At 38.5% G+C, this 16,859-nt stretch overlaps 1 protein-coding gene across 14 annotated transcripts in view; it reads left to right on the forward strand.

Annotated features, from left to right (window-relative positions):
* The window catches only part of ehmt1b (euchromatic histone-lysine N-methyltransferase 1b), a 35,360-nt gene extending 20,820 nt beyond the window's left edge, over positions 1 to 14,540 (forward strand). For 11 of the 14 annotated variants that reach the window (XM_084387934.1, XM_084387926.1, XM_084387935.1 and 8 more), the window contains exons 6-27: positions 189 to 350; positions 520 to 588; positions 754 to 871; positions 988 to 1,125; positions 1,556 to 1,701; positions 2,191 to 2,334; positions 2,514 to 2,740; positions 2,977 to 3,171; positions 3,291 to 3,373; positions 3,459 to 3,565; positions 3,802 to 3,924; positions 4,052 to 4,153; positions 5,092 to 5,196; positions 5,366 to 5,520; positions 8,089 to 8,256; positions 8,365 to 8,509; positions 8,698 to 8,775; positions 9,276 to 9,391; positions 10,060 to 10,146; positions 10,335 to 10,413; positions 11,726 to 11,901; positions 12,021 to 14,540. In XM_084387934.1, coding sequence (XP_084244060.1) covers positions 189 to 350; positions 520 to 588; positions 754 to 871; positions 988 to 1,125; positions 1,556 to 1,701; positions 2,191 to 2,334; positions 2,514 to 2,740; positions 2,977 to 3,171; positions 3,291 to 3,373; positions 3,459 to 3,565; positions 3,802 to 3,924; positions 4,052 to 4,153; positions 5,092 to 5,196; positions 5,366 to 5,520; positions 8,089 to 8,256; positions 8,365 to 8,509; positions 8,698 to 8,775; positions 9,276 to 9,391; positions 10,060 to 10,146; positions 10,335 to 10,413; positions 11,726 to 11,901; positions 12,021 to 12,195 — 2,898 coding nt within the window. In that variant the 3' untranslated portion in view covers positions 12,196 to 14,540. The remainder of the gene's footprint in view (positions 1 to 188; positions 351 to 519; positions 589 to 753; positions 872 to 987; positions 1,126 to 1,555; positions 1,702 to 2,190; positions 2,335 to 2,513; positions 2,741 to 2,976; positions 3,172 to 3,290; positions 3,374 to 3,458; positions 3,566 to 3,801; positions 3,925 to 4,051; positions 4,154 to 5,091; positions 5,197 to 5,365; positions 5,521 to 8,088; positions 8,257 to 8,364; positions 8,510 to 8,697; positions 8,776 to 9,275; positions 9,392 to 10,059; positions 10,147 to 10,334; positions 10,414 to 11,725; positions 11,902 to 12,020) is intronic. The other 3 variants (XM_084387931.1, XM_084387930.1, XM_084387932.1) reach the window with 2 other exon arrangements.
* Positions 14,541 to 16,859: the final 2,319 nt, after the last annotated feature.

Raw genomic sequence — 16,859 nt, forward strand, 5'->3', positions numbered from 1 at the left:
ACCTTTTATGTTGTTAATAAAAGTAATATTTGAATAGTTGCTTAGATTGTTAGTTGGAGTCTTGACCATTATTAATCCTTTCTTAATATTTTTGCATAGCCAATTGGTTGACTTTTCCTGTACTTCTTGAGGCCAAGACATGTGAACCTTGACGTTAATGCCTGTCTTTTTATCCCTTGGCTTCACAGCAGCCAAAAGAGGTCGTACATGTGAATGGAGAGAGAATGGAGAATGAATCTGATGAAGAAGAGTCAGAGGAAGGAGAAGACACAGAGGATGATGAGGAGCTGGTCACTGAGGACGGAGCCAAAGCTTCTCAGGAGGGACCCAGGATAGCTTCAATCTCTCAGGTGGGAATTCATCAACAAAGTTGCAGGGACTCATGAGCCAATGGAAAAATGCTGTCATCAATTATTTTCCTCCATCTTGCCATTTAGTTAAAATTTTCAAGTAGAGTGGCTTATCTAGTCATTACAGTTCCCTTAGAGGATGCTTATTCATTTGTTTTTCATTCATAAGCCTCTTGATGAAGAACAGGAGTCTGAGGAGTCACCGGATGGCGAAGAGGAAGGAGATGAATCAGACTTGGTGAGCTCCTTAACGTTCTCTAATTTCACCAAGTATCAGAAGAAACAGTATAATCAAAAGTCATTTAGATGCAATACTTTGATACAAAAGTATTTCACAGATATGAATTTAGGTGCCTTTTTTTTTTTCAATTTGTTGACTGTAAGTTACTTCTGTTCTCCTCAGAGTTCGGAGTCCGGTTTGAAAAAGAAATGGAAAAAGAAGGTCAAGGGAGACCATGCCTGGCTCCGACCATCAAGGAAACGCAAGAGGAAACTGAAAGCGAAAACAGAAGGACTTTCTGGTACATAAAGTGATTAAATGCATGTTTTCCTGAAATATCTGCTGTAGGGAAACACATCAGCTGTTAATATGAGGTAATTTACAAATCTCTCTATGTCTGTCCCATCATAACTTCAGGAATGGAGTTCCAGTCTCAGTCTGAGAGCCAGAGTTCCCCATCAGCCCCTCCTGACCGCAGGAAAGAGTATAAAGAAGTCCCACTAAACTCCCTCAACCTGGCAGCACAGGAAGCCTTATTGACATCTCAGAGTTCAGGTGAAGCAAAATCCTGTGGCATATGACATTTTTGCTATTTAACTTGGGAAAGCATTGAATGATCTTGTAAATGAAAACAATGGTTTGGTTTTGACTAAATGAGGAAGTGCAAAAGGAGATATTCTAAGTTTTATTTCTTAGACTTTTCCATTTGATTGATTTCAAGCTAAGCATCTTGAGAAAGATGCATTTGTGTAAAGTTCAGAGGGTGAGTATTGTCAGGCCTTTGTGGTGGCCTCCATCTTGGATAAAATGAGTCATCAAGTCTCAACCGATGTGGTGCCACCTGGTGGTCAGTCTATCTATCCAATATTTATCATTGATATAGATCTGAGTATGAAGTAACATTGGCATCCTGCTATCTGTTTGCAAAATGATGGTTTTTCAGGACTTTCATGATTATTTGAGTCTTAAAGATGGTGATTCTTAGCTGTTTCAGGGTCAGTGGAGAGCACAGACGCTGACATGGTGCAAGAACTTCCCCTTTGCAGCTGTCGAATGGAGACTCCCAAGAGCAGAGAGATCCTCACGCTCGCGGACAGAAAGTGTATGGCAACTGAGAGCATTGATGGTCAGGTGAGATGGTTGCCCTTGTGAATATGTAGAGCAATGTTGGTTGAAGTGATTGCATTTTTCAGGAATGCATTGTCTTGCTAACATCCTGGTTCTTAAGTCTGGCCCTCGAGGTCCACTTTCTGATCGTTCTCACATGCCTGTAACTTTCAAGTAAATTCTTAAGACCTTGATTAGCTTGTTCAGCTGTTTGGTTAGGGTTGGAGCTAAACTCTGCAAAAACCTTGAGGGCCAGAATTAAGAACACCTGCTATAGACTATCTGTGACTAAATGTGATGAGGTGAATAATTTACTTCAGTTCAGTACAGAAGGTCCTAGGATTCATCTAACTGCTGAATACTTGGTATATTCATTTTTTTGGGTAACATTCTGTTTTATGTTACAATACAGTTTTTTTTTTTTTACTTTTTTTTTTTTTTTTTTTTTTACTCTTTTTAAAAGCTGAGGTTCTGAACTCTATTCTAATTGGTTCCCTGTTGTTCTGGGGATAGCTGAGCCGTTGTCAGAGTGCAGTGCTGAAGCACGAGATGATGAGGCCTTCAAACTCTGTCCAACTGCTGGTTCTGTGTGAGGACCATCGCACAGGCATGGTCAAACATCAGTGCTGCCCAGGCTGTGGCTTCTTTTGCAGAGCCGTGAGTCTTTGGCTTTTAGAGAGAACGTTTTAGGTTTTGATTGGGTTTCAATGACAGCATGACAAGCCAATGGCCAAGAAATTCTTTACTAAGTGCATGTGTCTGAAATGCTCCAGAGTTTTTACTTCAGTTACATTTTAGCAAACCACTCAAAGTTATTTCATGTGGCCATTGTGTAGGGCACCTTCATGGAGTGTCAGCCAGAGGTGAACATCTCCCACCGGTTTCATCGAGGCTGTGCCTCGGAGCTCAACGGTCAGAGTTTTTGTCCTCACTGTGGAGAGGAGGTCAGCAAGGCGAAAGAAGTCACCATTGCCAAGGCCGATACGACATCAACTGTGCCTCTCAACCATGGCCTCTGTATGCCCAGCACCTCAGAGGGCAAAGCGGACACCACCACTGGAGGGTATGTGCCAGCTGCTTAATGATATAAACCTAAGTATCAAACAATTTTTGCACCATGCAGTTTCTAAAATAATTTTGGCTGACTTTTTTTAAATTCTGGGCTGAATTCAGTGCAGTTAGCAATATTCTTGTTTGTTTGCAATGAACCTAGGTAAGGACATGTTGCTGGATCAGCATTCTTGTAGGATGTTTGTTTCTCCAACTTTTGAACTTAAATTGATTTGTTGGTCATCAAAGGTCTACTCGGCTCTCTGTTCTTGGAGAGGGAAAAGCAGACAGCACTTTACCCAAACATCCAGAATCACAGGACACATCTGTGTCCCCTGTGGGCTCCAAAGCTGGGTCTATAGGATCAGGATCTACAACCGGACCTCCACTTGGACCACCTAAAGAAACTTTGGAAAGTGTCCTGCTGGCTCTAGATGCAGAGAAGTAAGAAATCCAACTATTATGACCTTGAGCCACTTTTTCTATACTAAAATAGGGTTTAATCATTATGTATGACTGTATGACTTGCACTGATTCATTCCCACCATTTCTTGTTCTCCAAGACCCAAGAAGCTTCGGTTCCACCCAAAACAGCTGTACATTTCTGCCAAACAAGGAGAACTGCAGAAGGTCATACTGATGTTGGGTAAGAGTGATTAGAAAAGTTGTTTGTTTTATTTTATTCATGGTTGTCTGCTTTGTGCTGGAAACCTTCTTTTTCTCGTTCTCAGTGGATGGGATCGACCCTAACTTTAAAATGGAGAGCCAGAACAAACGCACACCGCTCCATGTAGCAGCTGAAGCAGGTCATCAGGAAGTCTGCCACATGCTGGTGCAGGTGAGGGTGAATGCTAGTGAACTAGTATTAACTTACCCAAACATAAAAAGTCAACATTTACTCACCCTCATGTTGTTCTAAACCTGGATGACTTTCTTCTATGAAACACAAGAGAGAAATCTTCTTCCTCTTTAGTAGTTATCGGATCTCATTTGCATATACAAATGTGGCTTATCAAGATGTCACGACCCCAATGACTTTGACATTGTCATGAAAATCGTGATCTTATTTCTCAGGCTGGTGCAAACCTTGACATGTGTGACGAGGACCAGCGGACGCCCCTGATGGAGGCCTGTGAGAACAACCATCTTGACACAGTACGCTATATTCTGCGGGCTGGAGCCATCGTCTCTCAAAAGGTCAGCAGCCACAAGGGAGAGGACTGATAAGCCAGTCTGTTTAGTACAACATTCCGTAATCAAATGCTTTTGGGGGAAATTTACTCTGTTTGAACACTGATCACATCCTGTTTCCTTTTCTTTTAAGGATGTTGAAGGTTCAACATGTCTCCATCTTGCTGCTAAGGCTGGCCATTTTGCCATTGTACAACATCTGCTGTCTACAGGCCTTATAAATATTAACTGCCAGGTATTGGACCTTCTGTTGCATTTAACATTTGTAAAAATGTTTTGGGAGTGTGAAAGGGTGTTTTGGGAGATTTCCACCATTTGAGTCATTAGAATCTGCCAAACATATCTGAGGAATTTCAAATGCACCAATACTCCTCCATCCTAGTGAAAACTTTTCAACACATCTGGTTTTCCCTCCATCCTCGTAATGAGTTTCTCAAAGAGAAAAGTTATTTGAATGACACTGGAATTCAAAAGGCATTTTTAACCAAATTTGCTACAGATCTATTTATGTGCTGTTAAAGATAAACATTAGGTTTTTTGGACATTTTGGAAAATTAAAAAAAATCCTCTAAACAGCATGGTAAATATATATATGGTGTTGCTTTATGCATAAAATGTGTACAGTTGTACATTTAATAACCATAACAAAGAACTTTTAGCTTATCCATCTAAAAGGTTTTGTCTGAATCTTGAAGCATTTTGTTTTTATCTTAAAGCAATCTTTAAGAAAGGGCTTTATACCAGTAGTTCTCAACTAAAGGGGCCTGGTAATTTAAATGGTATTTTAAAATTATTTTAAATTAAATTAATTTTAAAAATGTGGTCTCTAGAACTGGAAAAGTAATGTAAATAAAAATACAAATAAAATCTTTAAACACGATAGTATTTTTTAAATAATGAATATGCATTTTTTCCAGTTATGCCAAGCTCTAAAGTAATTCATCGCAAAGGAATTGAGTAAAACAAATATTTTTTTGAAAATCCTGATCATTATTCCTTAAAATAAATGGTGCTTTGAATATTGTTGTGGATGATGGAAGACATTGGAGTCAATGATCCAGCAGCACTTGTGTTGAAGGGAACTTTATTGTATATCCAAATATACCAACATGTTTCTGCTTGGAAGTCTTCAAAAGGTTGAGATTTCTAACGAAGTTGCATTTCCTGTCCCAGGATGATGGAGGTTGGACAGCCATGATTTGGGCCACAGAGTACAAACATGTAGACCAAGTAAAACTCTTGCTCTCCAAAGGGGCTGATATCAACATCCGAGACAAGGTATGTGCGCCGTGTTTTGTATCTGGAAACCTAAATTTAATGTAGCAAAATGACAGCTTAATCTGCCGTTTTACAGTATTTGTGTTGTTTGCTTTGTCATATTTTCAGTTATTTTATACATTTAGATGACTAAGTGTTATTTTTGTTGCAACGTCAATCGTGATTCTAGGAGGAAAATATCTGTCTCCACTGGGCGGCATTCTCTGGCTGTCTGGAGATAGCAGAGATCCTGCTGGATGCCAAGTGTGATCTCAACGCCGTCAACATCCACGGAGACTCACCACTGCACATAGCATCACGAGAGAATCGGATCGACTGTGTAAAGTGAGTAAATCTCCACTAGGGCCTTTTTTTACACCTGGTATTAAGAAAGCGTTTTGGTCGAACGGATAACAAATGGACGACGCTAAATACAGGTGAAAACGGGGTCTAAAACGTTTTGAGCTTATCCACTTTCGACCACTTCCAGAGGTAGTCGAAAACGCTTTCGACCGGATTGCTTCCGTAGTGTAGACGCTCATGTGGCCGAATGCGTTCGAACGGACACAAAAGACGACATACTCTTCGCCTACTGACTTGATGTGTAAACACTATGGGAAGCGTGCTTGCCAGACGGGTTTTAAACTTTGTTGGCTAAAGACTCAAGTTTGGTTTGAAGATGAAAAACGTACCAAGCACAATGTTCTCTTACCATTCCTGATTTCTAACATGCACTTACAGTGTTCGGTGTGGTCTTGTTGCTATCAGAGCATAAAGGAAAGCTGCTCTCCACATGTGTTTCCATCGTTTTCGTGCGTGTTATGTAAATTGCGCACGTTTTTTTAGATCAAAATATCTGAAGACACCCATACATTTACTAGCCCATAGACCCTCCCCTCGAAGAAATCGGGACAGAGGTGGTTGAAGGTGGACAAAAGAGATGGATTAAAGGTCCCATTGCATGAAAATTTCACTTTATGAGGTTTTTTAACCTTAATATGAGTTTCCCTAGCCTGCCTATGGTCCCCCAGTGGCTAGACGTTTTGATGGGTGTAAACCAAGCCCTGGGTATTTGTGAGAAAATAAAAGCTCAGACGGGCGAATCTAGAAATCTTCCCCTTATGTCGTCATAAGGGGAAAGGTCGCCTCCCCTTTCTCTTCTGTGCCCGCAAAAAGAATTTGGCCCGCCCATGAGAAAATGAGCTGCGCGAGCGCGATACTGGTTTTTCCTTGAGAGACATCATGGCTTGCAAAAGAGCGAAGCATGGCAGTTGCTCAGTGTTTGGATGTACAAATGAACACCAAATACAAAAGTATTTTTTTAGTTCCTTCATCCGAGCCGAGTGGGTTATGTGAATTTCTGATGTGTAAGTGTTCAAGTTCAGACAGATAATATTTCTCTCAAAGTCGTTCAATACTGTTTATGCATCAGTAAATCAAGCCAGTGACTAAACGATCAACTTCACGTCGTTTCTCTTAGTAGGATGAAAATAATCTTACTTAAACTGTGATTAATATATATACAGAAAGCGATCAAAGAACAATCCCTTTCCAATCGCCCAAGCTGTCAATCACACAGCGCGAGTTTATCTGGACACTTGCCAAAACTCGTTATGAAATCAATGACGCTGTTACGCTGCACAACGAAGCTCTTACTGTACTTACCTCATGTTTGCATTGGTGAAATCATTAGTGAGAGTGCAGAAACTGCGTTGCAATGATAAGATCTTCATTCACGCGATCAACAGGCTCTCATCTGCTCAATGCTCATCACTGCAACCTTTTATGTGATGGGAATAGATCTAAATACTTAATAAACTTCTCACGATTCGTTAATCCCGATAGCTGTAATAGTAAAAACGTATAATAGCTGTAATAGTAAAAGTTTTCGAGAGAGTTCCACATGTAATGCTAGATATTTCATATGCAAGGATGTCAACCAATCACAGCAGTGGGCGTTTACACTGAAGTCTCACAGCAGACACGCCCCTTCAAACAGAGCGTTCAAATCAGAGGCTAAAATCAGGCTAGGAAATATGCCTTTTATTTCTAAATTATAACAACTTTTGATCTAAAAAACATACTAACATTATAAGGGCACCCCAGGAAACATTCTAAAATAATAAAATAATCCATGCAATGGGACCTTTAAAACACCAGGTGTAAACGGGTATGTGTCTGCCTCGTTTATTGTGATCCGATTGACCAAAACGCATCTTAATACCTGGTGTAATAAACAGGGCCTAGGTGTTATCGATCCAGACTGATTATGGATTGATTGATTAAACTTCCTTTCAATCTCACAGGTTTGTAGTGAGCTAGGCTTATTTACAACTTAGGGACATCTGAGCCACCCTCCTAGAAGATAACGTTACTGCAGGATTAGATCCATATCTGATGTACTGCAGCCTTAATCTGGTGCTTGTGCAGATTTTAATCAGCTTAAAGCTGCATTTTTTTTGGAGACTGGATCAATGTCATTGTAGACTTATTGGAGCTGGACAGTAGCAATAAAGGCTTTCTCTCATCATTTCCTGGACAAATATTAGTATTGATCCGTTGGCAGTTAGTTACAGCGAGTGGTTAGAGCCCTGAATGTATTATTGCCACAGGAACAGATGGATTACACATACATTTTTACATAATGTAAGTTTTTTTTGTGTGTGTGTGTGCTTCAATTGCATCTCTGAATCAAAATAAAACATTTACACACAATGAAAATTTGCTATTTGTTTAACATAAAAAAAAAAAATATATATATTTTTGGAAAGTAAGTAGTAGTAGTAGGAGTAGTAGTAGAAATAATAATAATAATAATAATAAAAATAAATGAATAAATTCATACTAAATATTTTTCATTTTTGTTTGAGTCTGTCCTAACCTTTACGTTTGCCTCTTTTGTGCCTCCTGTAGCTTGTTTCTGTCACAGGGTGCTGATGTAAGGCTTAAGAACAAAGAGGGAGAGACACCCATGGAGTGCTGTAGCCAAAGCTCAAAGGTTTGGAGCGCCCTTCAAGCCAGCAAAAAGCAAAGAGAAGCTAACAGCAACTTGGCTGCCCCTGCAGAGAAGCTTCTCAACAGGTAGATCCACTCAATCTCACTGTCCTCCAGCTCACAGTATTGACAAGTTTATCAATACCAGAATTACAACCTAAACTAGCCTATTAATGACAGTGTAATTGCGTTTAGGGACATCGCCAGAGGCTACGAGAAAGTCCCCGTCCCGTGTGTGAACGCAGTGGACAGTGAACCCTGTCCTGACAACTACAAATATGTCCCTGATAGCTGTGTGACGTCCCCAATGAACATTGACAAAAATATCACTCACTTGCAGGTAAACCAGCTGAAATGTCATTTTTATTGTTACACTTTTCTAATCTCTGCAGTGTTAAAGATGATAATCATCTTTGCAATGTACCTGACAAATATGATTTGGCTGTTTAGCTAAGACAGAGTGCTGAATGTGTAATAAACCTCTGATCGAAGGAAAAAACAATATAATGGTGTTATTTGACTTCACAGTACTGTGTCTGTAAAGACGATTGCTCCTCAGCTGGCTGCATGTGTGGCCAACTCAGTCTGCGCTGCTGGTATGATAAAGTAAGTTCGTTTCTAAACACTCCATCCATCAAACCTAAAAACTAAGCTGTTTGTTATTGTGATGTTATATCTGTAAATTGTGAATATCTGGGTAGTTTTAAAGCACGGACTACATGAATTACAAGCTAAACTTCTGTTAATGTCATTTGACTTAGCACATATCTCCACCTAGAGGTGGAACTAATTAAGTACAAGACAGTGTGCGATGGTCTAGTCATAGTTATTAGTGGTGCAAAATTATACATCAGTTACTAATGCTCTGAAACTTAGAATTAGGAGCGTGTTAATTGTATTTTAAGTATTAAACTACTTTATGCAATTTTTTTAATATCTTTATCTACGCAAAATGCCCTGAAAACCATTCACAATAACCTAGCATGATGGTGGCAAGCTTTATGCGGCCAAGCACCACTGACATTTTGTTCAGGAGAATCTAAAAACCAAGTTAATTTTTAGTTTTTTAGTGTGAGAGTTTGAATGCTTTGTGTTTGTGGTATCAGGAGAGTCGTCTGCTCCCCGAGTTCTGCAATGAGGAACCGCCTCTTATATTTGAGTGCAACCATGCCTGCTCTTGCTGGAGAACCTGCAAAAACCGTGTGGTACAGAATGGACTGAGGTACCTCATACCCACTTACATTCTGGATGATTAAGAATCCTGTCAGGTTATTAATTAACCCTGTCAGGTTAAACCATATTTACACATACATCTGAAAAAGATTTGATGTTGTATGACTGATGTGACTGTTTTCAAATCCCTCCCACCCACAAACATTTATGTGAATATATGCAAATACATTCAGATTTTATTTCTTTTTGTCAAAAACAAGATGTAAAAACTGCAGTTGATCTCTTGAATTCCATTCTTTTAAAAGCAGAAACATTATTAAATTCTTTAAATGATTTAAAGCACATGATTGAGCACTTTGTCATCCTTTTTTTTCTCTTTATACTCTACTTAAAGATCTCCTAAACTCCTTATCTAGAGAACAGGATTACTAATGGCTGATATATTTGGCTAAATCGGTCATATTATGTATAATACAATTTAGTTATAGTAAATGAGATGTACATATAAATACCTGAAGATTATTTTATAAAAATTCACTCAGCAATATTTGAAAACAGGAAATGTGCACTTCAAAAACCATAAAAAATAATTTAAACATCAGTGACACATCAATAGATTAATCACCCTAACCAACTATTTAGTATTCACATATACTTGTTGTTCGATCTGTAGTACATGATCTGAATTAAGTGGTTTCTTCTTAAATGATTTCTTAGGATAAGACTGCAGTTGTTCAGGACGCAGATGATGGGATGGGGTGTCAAGACATTACAGGATATCCCGCAAGGAACGTTTGTTTGCGAGTGAGTTTTTTATTTTTTGTTTTATTATATTTCTAAAGGTCATTGAGGCCCTGTGTTATATCTTTCTGTGAATGAGTTTAGGTCCAACTGTGTGTGTGGCTGTGCAGATGTTTGTTTAGGTGTTTCAGTATGTATATGATTGTGTGTTTAGTGTGTTTGCACCCTAATGTTTCATTTCCTTCTAACAGATACGTGGGTGAAATCATCTCTGACGCCGAAGCAGATGTCAGAGAGAATGACTCCTATCTTTTCAGTCTGGATAGCAAGGTATCATTGTCCTAGGACTCTCCTATAAAATCACATTACCTTTCCTGTCTGCTCCCTTCAATTGTGGGTTATCTGCACTCCCTCAAGCAAATTTTGCATAATTCATTTAGCTAACCCCTGTCAGTTCAGAGGAATGTTTTATTTGGCTATGGCTATGACAATGATACTCTTGTATTTTAGGTCGTCTTGCATTGCTAGATGTTGGTTTGTTGGCATAAAATCTAAACTGCATGGCAGCTTATTCTGGCCAATAACCATACACTTAGACAGGAAGAATCCAACCAGCAATCACAATTTTGTTTATGTGGCAATTAGGGTAAAACTGATATCAATTAATTATTCTGAGAAGTAATATATATACCTGTATTATACCTGTTTACACATATAACACTACTGTTCAGAATTTTGGGGTCAGTACACTTTTTTTTTTTAAAAAAAATGAATATTTTTATTCGATTAAGGATGCATTAAATTGATTAAAAGTGACCGATAAAAATGAATGTGTTCGAAAACACAACTGTTTTCAGCACAACTGTTTTTAACACTGATAATAGTAATAATAATAAATGTTTCTTGAGCACTAAATCAGCAATATTAGAATGATTTCTGAAGGATCATGTGATGCTGAAGACTGGAGTAATAATACTGAAAATTCAGCTTTGCAATCAAAGGCATAAATTTAAAAAGTATTAAAATAGAAAAGTTATTCTAAATTGTAATATTTCATAATAGTACTGTTTATATATATATATATATATATATATATATATATATATATATATATATTATTTTTTTTATCAAATAAATGCTCCCTTGGTGAGGATAAGTAGCCATTTTTCCACCACGGAATAAAAAAATCTCATAATTCTGACTTTTTCTTACAATTGCGACTTTACATCTTGCAATTCTGACTTTTTTTTATAAAGTTATAAAGTTCCGTTCCTTTATTCTCAGAACTGAGTGAAACAAACTTCATAACACGCAATTGCGAGTTTATATCACTCAGTTCTGTGAAAAAAAAGTTAGAATTGTGAAATAAAAAGTTGCAGTTATCTTTTTTATTTTTTATTCAGTGGTGGAAACAAGCTTCCATAGATAAGAGACATTTAAAACATTTTCAAAAATCTTACCAACTGATCTAAAATCTTAAATATTTTCTATAATTTTTTATTTAAAAAAAAAAAAAGAAAAAAAAAAGACAGCCCATCTTTATTGAGCCCTGCTGAATAAATCTCATATCCCATTCTCTTTACTCTGACATCACTCTACAACAAGCATCTTCTCAAGTTATTTTCTGCCACTGCTGTTACAGGTGGGTGATATGTACTGCGTTGACGCACGTTTCTACGGCAACATCAGCCGCTTCATAAACCATCACTGTGAGCCGAATCTGTTCCCCTGTCGAGTGTTCACCTCTCACCAGGACCTCAGATTTCCTCACATCGCGTTCTTCGCCTGCAAGAACATCAGTGCCGGAGACGAACTTGGGTCTGATTCACATCATTATCCATTTACTTGCTAATAGGGATAGTTTCCCATCATGCTCTTCATTAAAGTCATTTATGCTTATTAGAATACATAGTTTTTGATTTCTCTCCCCTCCTCAGGTTTGATTACGGCGATCACTTCTGGGACGTAAAGGGGAAGCTGTTCAGCTGCCAGTGTGGCTCATCTAAGTGTAAGCACTCGGCAGCCGTCATCGGCCAGACACAGGCAGACAGTACGCCGGGAGACCAGCAGCCCAGCGCCCTGCCCGATACCAGCTCGTCCAGCCCCAGCTAAGCCCTCCGACAACCAAGTTTCTAGCATAGAGCATCTGGTTCTCCACCTTCTACCAGCCTGCCATGTCCCATCACCAGCACGGGCACACCTCTGCCATCTCTAATCAGCTCCGGGTACCAACCCGGGCCATTTGATGCTACACCCACAGTGCCACGTTTAGCTCTGGTGGTCTGAGAGCCTGATTGGTTGACACGGTTTAGGGGTTTAAGTCTTGAAGGTGAGAGGTGTACAGTTGGACTGGTGTTTCGTACACACATTTTGTATGGGTTTTTTATTGGCAGCCCGCCCCTTTGGACCATGCTACATCCATCCTGTTCAACATCGTAAAAAAGTGGATTTTTGTTTTTTTGTTTTTCTCTCGAGAATAAGGCTGTTTGAGCTATTTAAGAGACTGTAAGGGACATTACAGTTGAATACTACCTTATTCTTGTCGCACAATTCAGACGTCACAATGTGTTTTCCTGCCCGACTCGAACTTATCGTACACATTCTCGTTCACACCTCTTTTATGAACTTTATTCTTCGGTTTTACTTTTGGAGTCAAGGTGAATGTGGTTGATTCCCTAATGAATTTGAAATGATCATTTAACACTTTACCCATGTTTGTTTTACATTACTTTTCTTTTTGTTTTTGTACATTCAAAGAATATGCAGAGAATTATGTGATGACATTTAAAGACCAACCTTGTGACGTTTTTTTTTTTTTTTTTTTACTCAGTACAGTCGTTTCCGTGTCCTTCAGTGGACTGTATTATCTTGAGATGAGCTATAGGCTAGCAGTCATTGGACGTTAGCGCTCGTCGTGCGTGTCCTCTTCTGATTGGTTTACAGACGCAGGACGTCATGTCAGTGCTACAGAAATCTTGAAAAGGCCTCTAAACGGGCCTCTTTCTCCCGGTAAAAGCCCAGTTCTTGAGTAAAAATGCGTTTTAATGGCTAATCGCCACTGGAAGTGCAAAATAATCCTGGACGAAGCTTAATCTGTGTCTAGAAACAAGCCCTATGGGTTATATCCTGCATGTTACAGGCCTGGATAGACACAGCTGTTGTTAAATGCATATTACGTGCACCCCCAATCAATGCAAACGAAAACTGTAAAATATTTTGAACATTTCTGTACGTACTTTCAGTCACAATGACAGAACCTATTAGCATGCTTTTGAGACACGTGCTTTAGGAATAGGACTGGAACGTTTCGCTCTGGTGGAATTAAATGCGGTCAGGTGTAGGAAAACGCAAATGGTGCTGAAAAAGTTTTTTGTTATGTTTATTTTTTTATTACTCACTAAGTGAATACAAGTTGTAAATTACGATGAAGAAGCAAGTGTTTAATTTTTTTTTTCCTTTTTCATTTGTATTTTTAAATTGACCTGTTTTTTTTCTAACTGTAGTTTGACATATTTAGCCTGTATCAATTTTGTTCCATAAGTTCATGTTGATGGTGAAACTATTACAGTCTTTTAAATGTTGGTAGTGTAGTCATGTCCTTTGTGCAAATCAAGACATATAGATACAAAACGTTGCAAAATGAGGGGGGATGAAGAGAAAACTGTAACATATTTCTGGACAGTGAAACATGATGCACAATCTTACTGGTTGTGTTTTTCTTTTTCAATAAATTTACTACTAATGAAATATAAACATCTCTGTCACTCTTATGCAAAAATAACAAAGTATGTGAATCTGAAACTAACAATCCCTTCTATTCATCCCATTACAGTTTTCGCGAAAGCCGATAATTCATGTTTCTATATTCGGAGTTACACTTTAAAGCCCACAAATGAGTTTTGCGATGCAAAGCAGGAAGCCTTTTGATCGTTGATTAAATTCAGCTTTATAAACTTGATTATTCTCTTCCTGATTACTGATGATTCTGGTTGTAATTGATCCGATGACATGTAAGCTGGTGATTGAGGCCCTCTGACTTGCCGATAAAGGCTTTTAACTAAAGAGAAAGGAAACCGCCTTTCCGCATTCCACAACTGAAAAGTCCTGACTTTGTCTCACTATTCAGTCAGCACAATTATGAGGATCACGCTTTGTGGATAAGCTACATTACGGCGGAGAAATTGGATCGTGAAAATTCATAAAGCCGCACAAGGTTAACAAACGCGCATGACTATGAAGAGGTCAGCTCGACGTAAATCTGATTGGGAGGAGAGAAAATCCACTGTTATCTATGGTAGGATGTTCATTGGGTTGTTTTACAAGGTTGCTGTGTCATTAACTGCGTTGTGAATTGTTATTCATACTTATTACAGTGAACTCTTATTTTAATGATGGATGATGCTGTAAATAACTTGCTTTAGTGGCATTTAGGTTTAGTGACATTAAATGATGTGCTGAGACTGAATTTTTTTGTGGGTGATTCTCACAAAAACATGCCCAGGTCACGTAATATATAAATACTTAAAGTGCAAACTACAATTTAAATAACATATAATATTTATTTATTTGCATTACAGTAATGAGACTATTTTTTGCTTTGCAGTGATAAGGATCATAGCGGAAATTTCTGTAATTGTCATTAAAATTCTCACAATGCAAAAAAATTTATTATCGGCCCAAAACATAAACTTTGTAATGATTATTACTTTATGTGGCCTAAAAATCACAGGGAGTTCTTAAAGTCCCCCTGTGGTGAAAATCAAGTTTTTAATGTTATTAATATGTCTATGTGGTGTTTTTAATATGCTTTGAGACAAACCATGTGCAAATTCATAAGTCAACACCATTGCTGAGTATTTTCTCTTTAAAACTGCATAAAAAAAAAAAAAAGGACTGGTGTTTCTGACGTCACAAACTATCTCACAAACCAATCACATTAACGTGCTGGCGGGCTTTAGCATATCATTAACATCGAACTAGTAGGGGAGTCTGTCGAGAGATGCCAGGTTATATCCCAGTATATATATATTTTTTGTTGATATGAAAAAAACGGGTAGACTTAGCAATATACCGGGTCTATGATGTATGTTACGATGTTATGATAAACTATGCCATTCTCCACAAAAGTTCTGAGTTGTTCAAAGCTTTTCTGATGATTGTTAGAAGGCAGACTGAGATGGCGAACGGATACATGGTTTGTGTAACATTAGCAACACATTATTAGCTGTTTGATAACATAGTCTGGAAAAAGGCTGATCATATTAATTACCATTATGTGATCGACGTTGTAAAGAGCGATTCCATTGAGCAGCGTTTATCTCAGTATAAGTATCTCAGTAAGTTGACCGAGTGAATCTGTGAGCTGGCGGGAGTGGAGGCGGGGCTAATTAGCATATTCAAGGTTCCTTGTATACTAAATGAAACATTTTAGGCATGATGTTTTTTTTTTTTTTTTTTACAGGATAAAACGTTTAAATATGTCATTTTGGTGATCAAAGAGTTTCAAGGGATACAGTATCGACCATAAGGGGGACTTTAATAACAGGCAATTTATCGTATCAAGCATGCACTTGTCTCACTCCTTTAATTTGCACAATTTATCAGTCAGTCTGTTTTTTATCTTTCATCCCATTTCAAAAATAAAGCTGCCCGTTTGGCCACACTTGGAACTTGGCGGATGTTAACTCTGGGGGCAGAGTTCAGTTCTTGGGCTCATACTTCTGAGCCAACAGACAAGCAGAGGTACAGAAGAGCACCTTTCACAGAATATTCCAGCAAGGATAGTCAGTATGAAGAGAGCCAAACTGCAAGAGATGACCAGAACACTGCTAAACCTAGCAAATATTACACTATTGTCGAGCTGGAGAGACCCCGTGCCCCGAGGAACGCAGATATCATCAGTGCCCATGAAATGTGTCACGAGCAGGGAACACCATGGGAGGAGAGGTGAGCAGCAGGGGATGAAAGTCATTTGTAACCCACACTTAAGGTTATTAGCTTCTTTATCATGGTCTGCTGGAAGTTTAAAATGCAATGCTATTAAAGGTCAATTCTGAGCGAGCTGAAGTTACCAAAGTCACAGAAAGTTACAATTGATCAGTTGTAATTCATTATACTAGCCACTAGGGGTCCTAAAAGTTCAACAGAAAGATATACTGTATACTGTAATAGCCTCGAAAGCACTTACGCATACATAAAATGTATGAATTTCATTGCAGTAGATAAACCCCACGTTATGGGGACAAAAATGTCCCACAGATTTCAGGTAAAATCTGAAATCCTTGTCCTTGTTGGGGACATTTTTTTGGTCCTCATGAGGAAAACAGCTTATAAATCATAAGTGATGTTTTTTGAAAATGTGAAAATGCAGAATTTTCTGTGATGGATAGGTTTAGGGGATAGAATATACAAATCATTATGTCTATGTAATGTCCCCATGAAACATGAAACCGCAACATGCATGCGTGTGTGTGTGTGTGTGTGTGTGTGTCTTGAATCATTTCCACTGTTATGCCTAGGGTGTTGTATGGAGCTTTGGTTTGCCACACATCCAGAGATTAGCTCAACAGCCTGGAGTCTCTCGTGAGATTTTGTGCCTCTGGGTCTTGACTGGCTGCATGCACACAGAAAATCCTTCACACTTACTGACCGTAATGCCAGGAGATTCACATCTGGACATGCTGGTTACTTTTCTAAGAATCTTTCCTTCTTTAGAGAGGTGGAGTGAATGTGTGTCATGTTTTGCATAGGCTGAGACCAAAAATGGGGACCAGCTA

This window comes from Rutilus rutilus (assembly GCF_951802725.1).
Source record: "Rutilus rutilus genome assembly, chromosome: 18".
Taxonomy (NCBI): Eukaryota; Metazoa; Chordata; class Actinopteri; order Cypriniformes; family Leuciscidae; genus Rutilus; species Rutilus rutilus.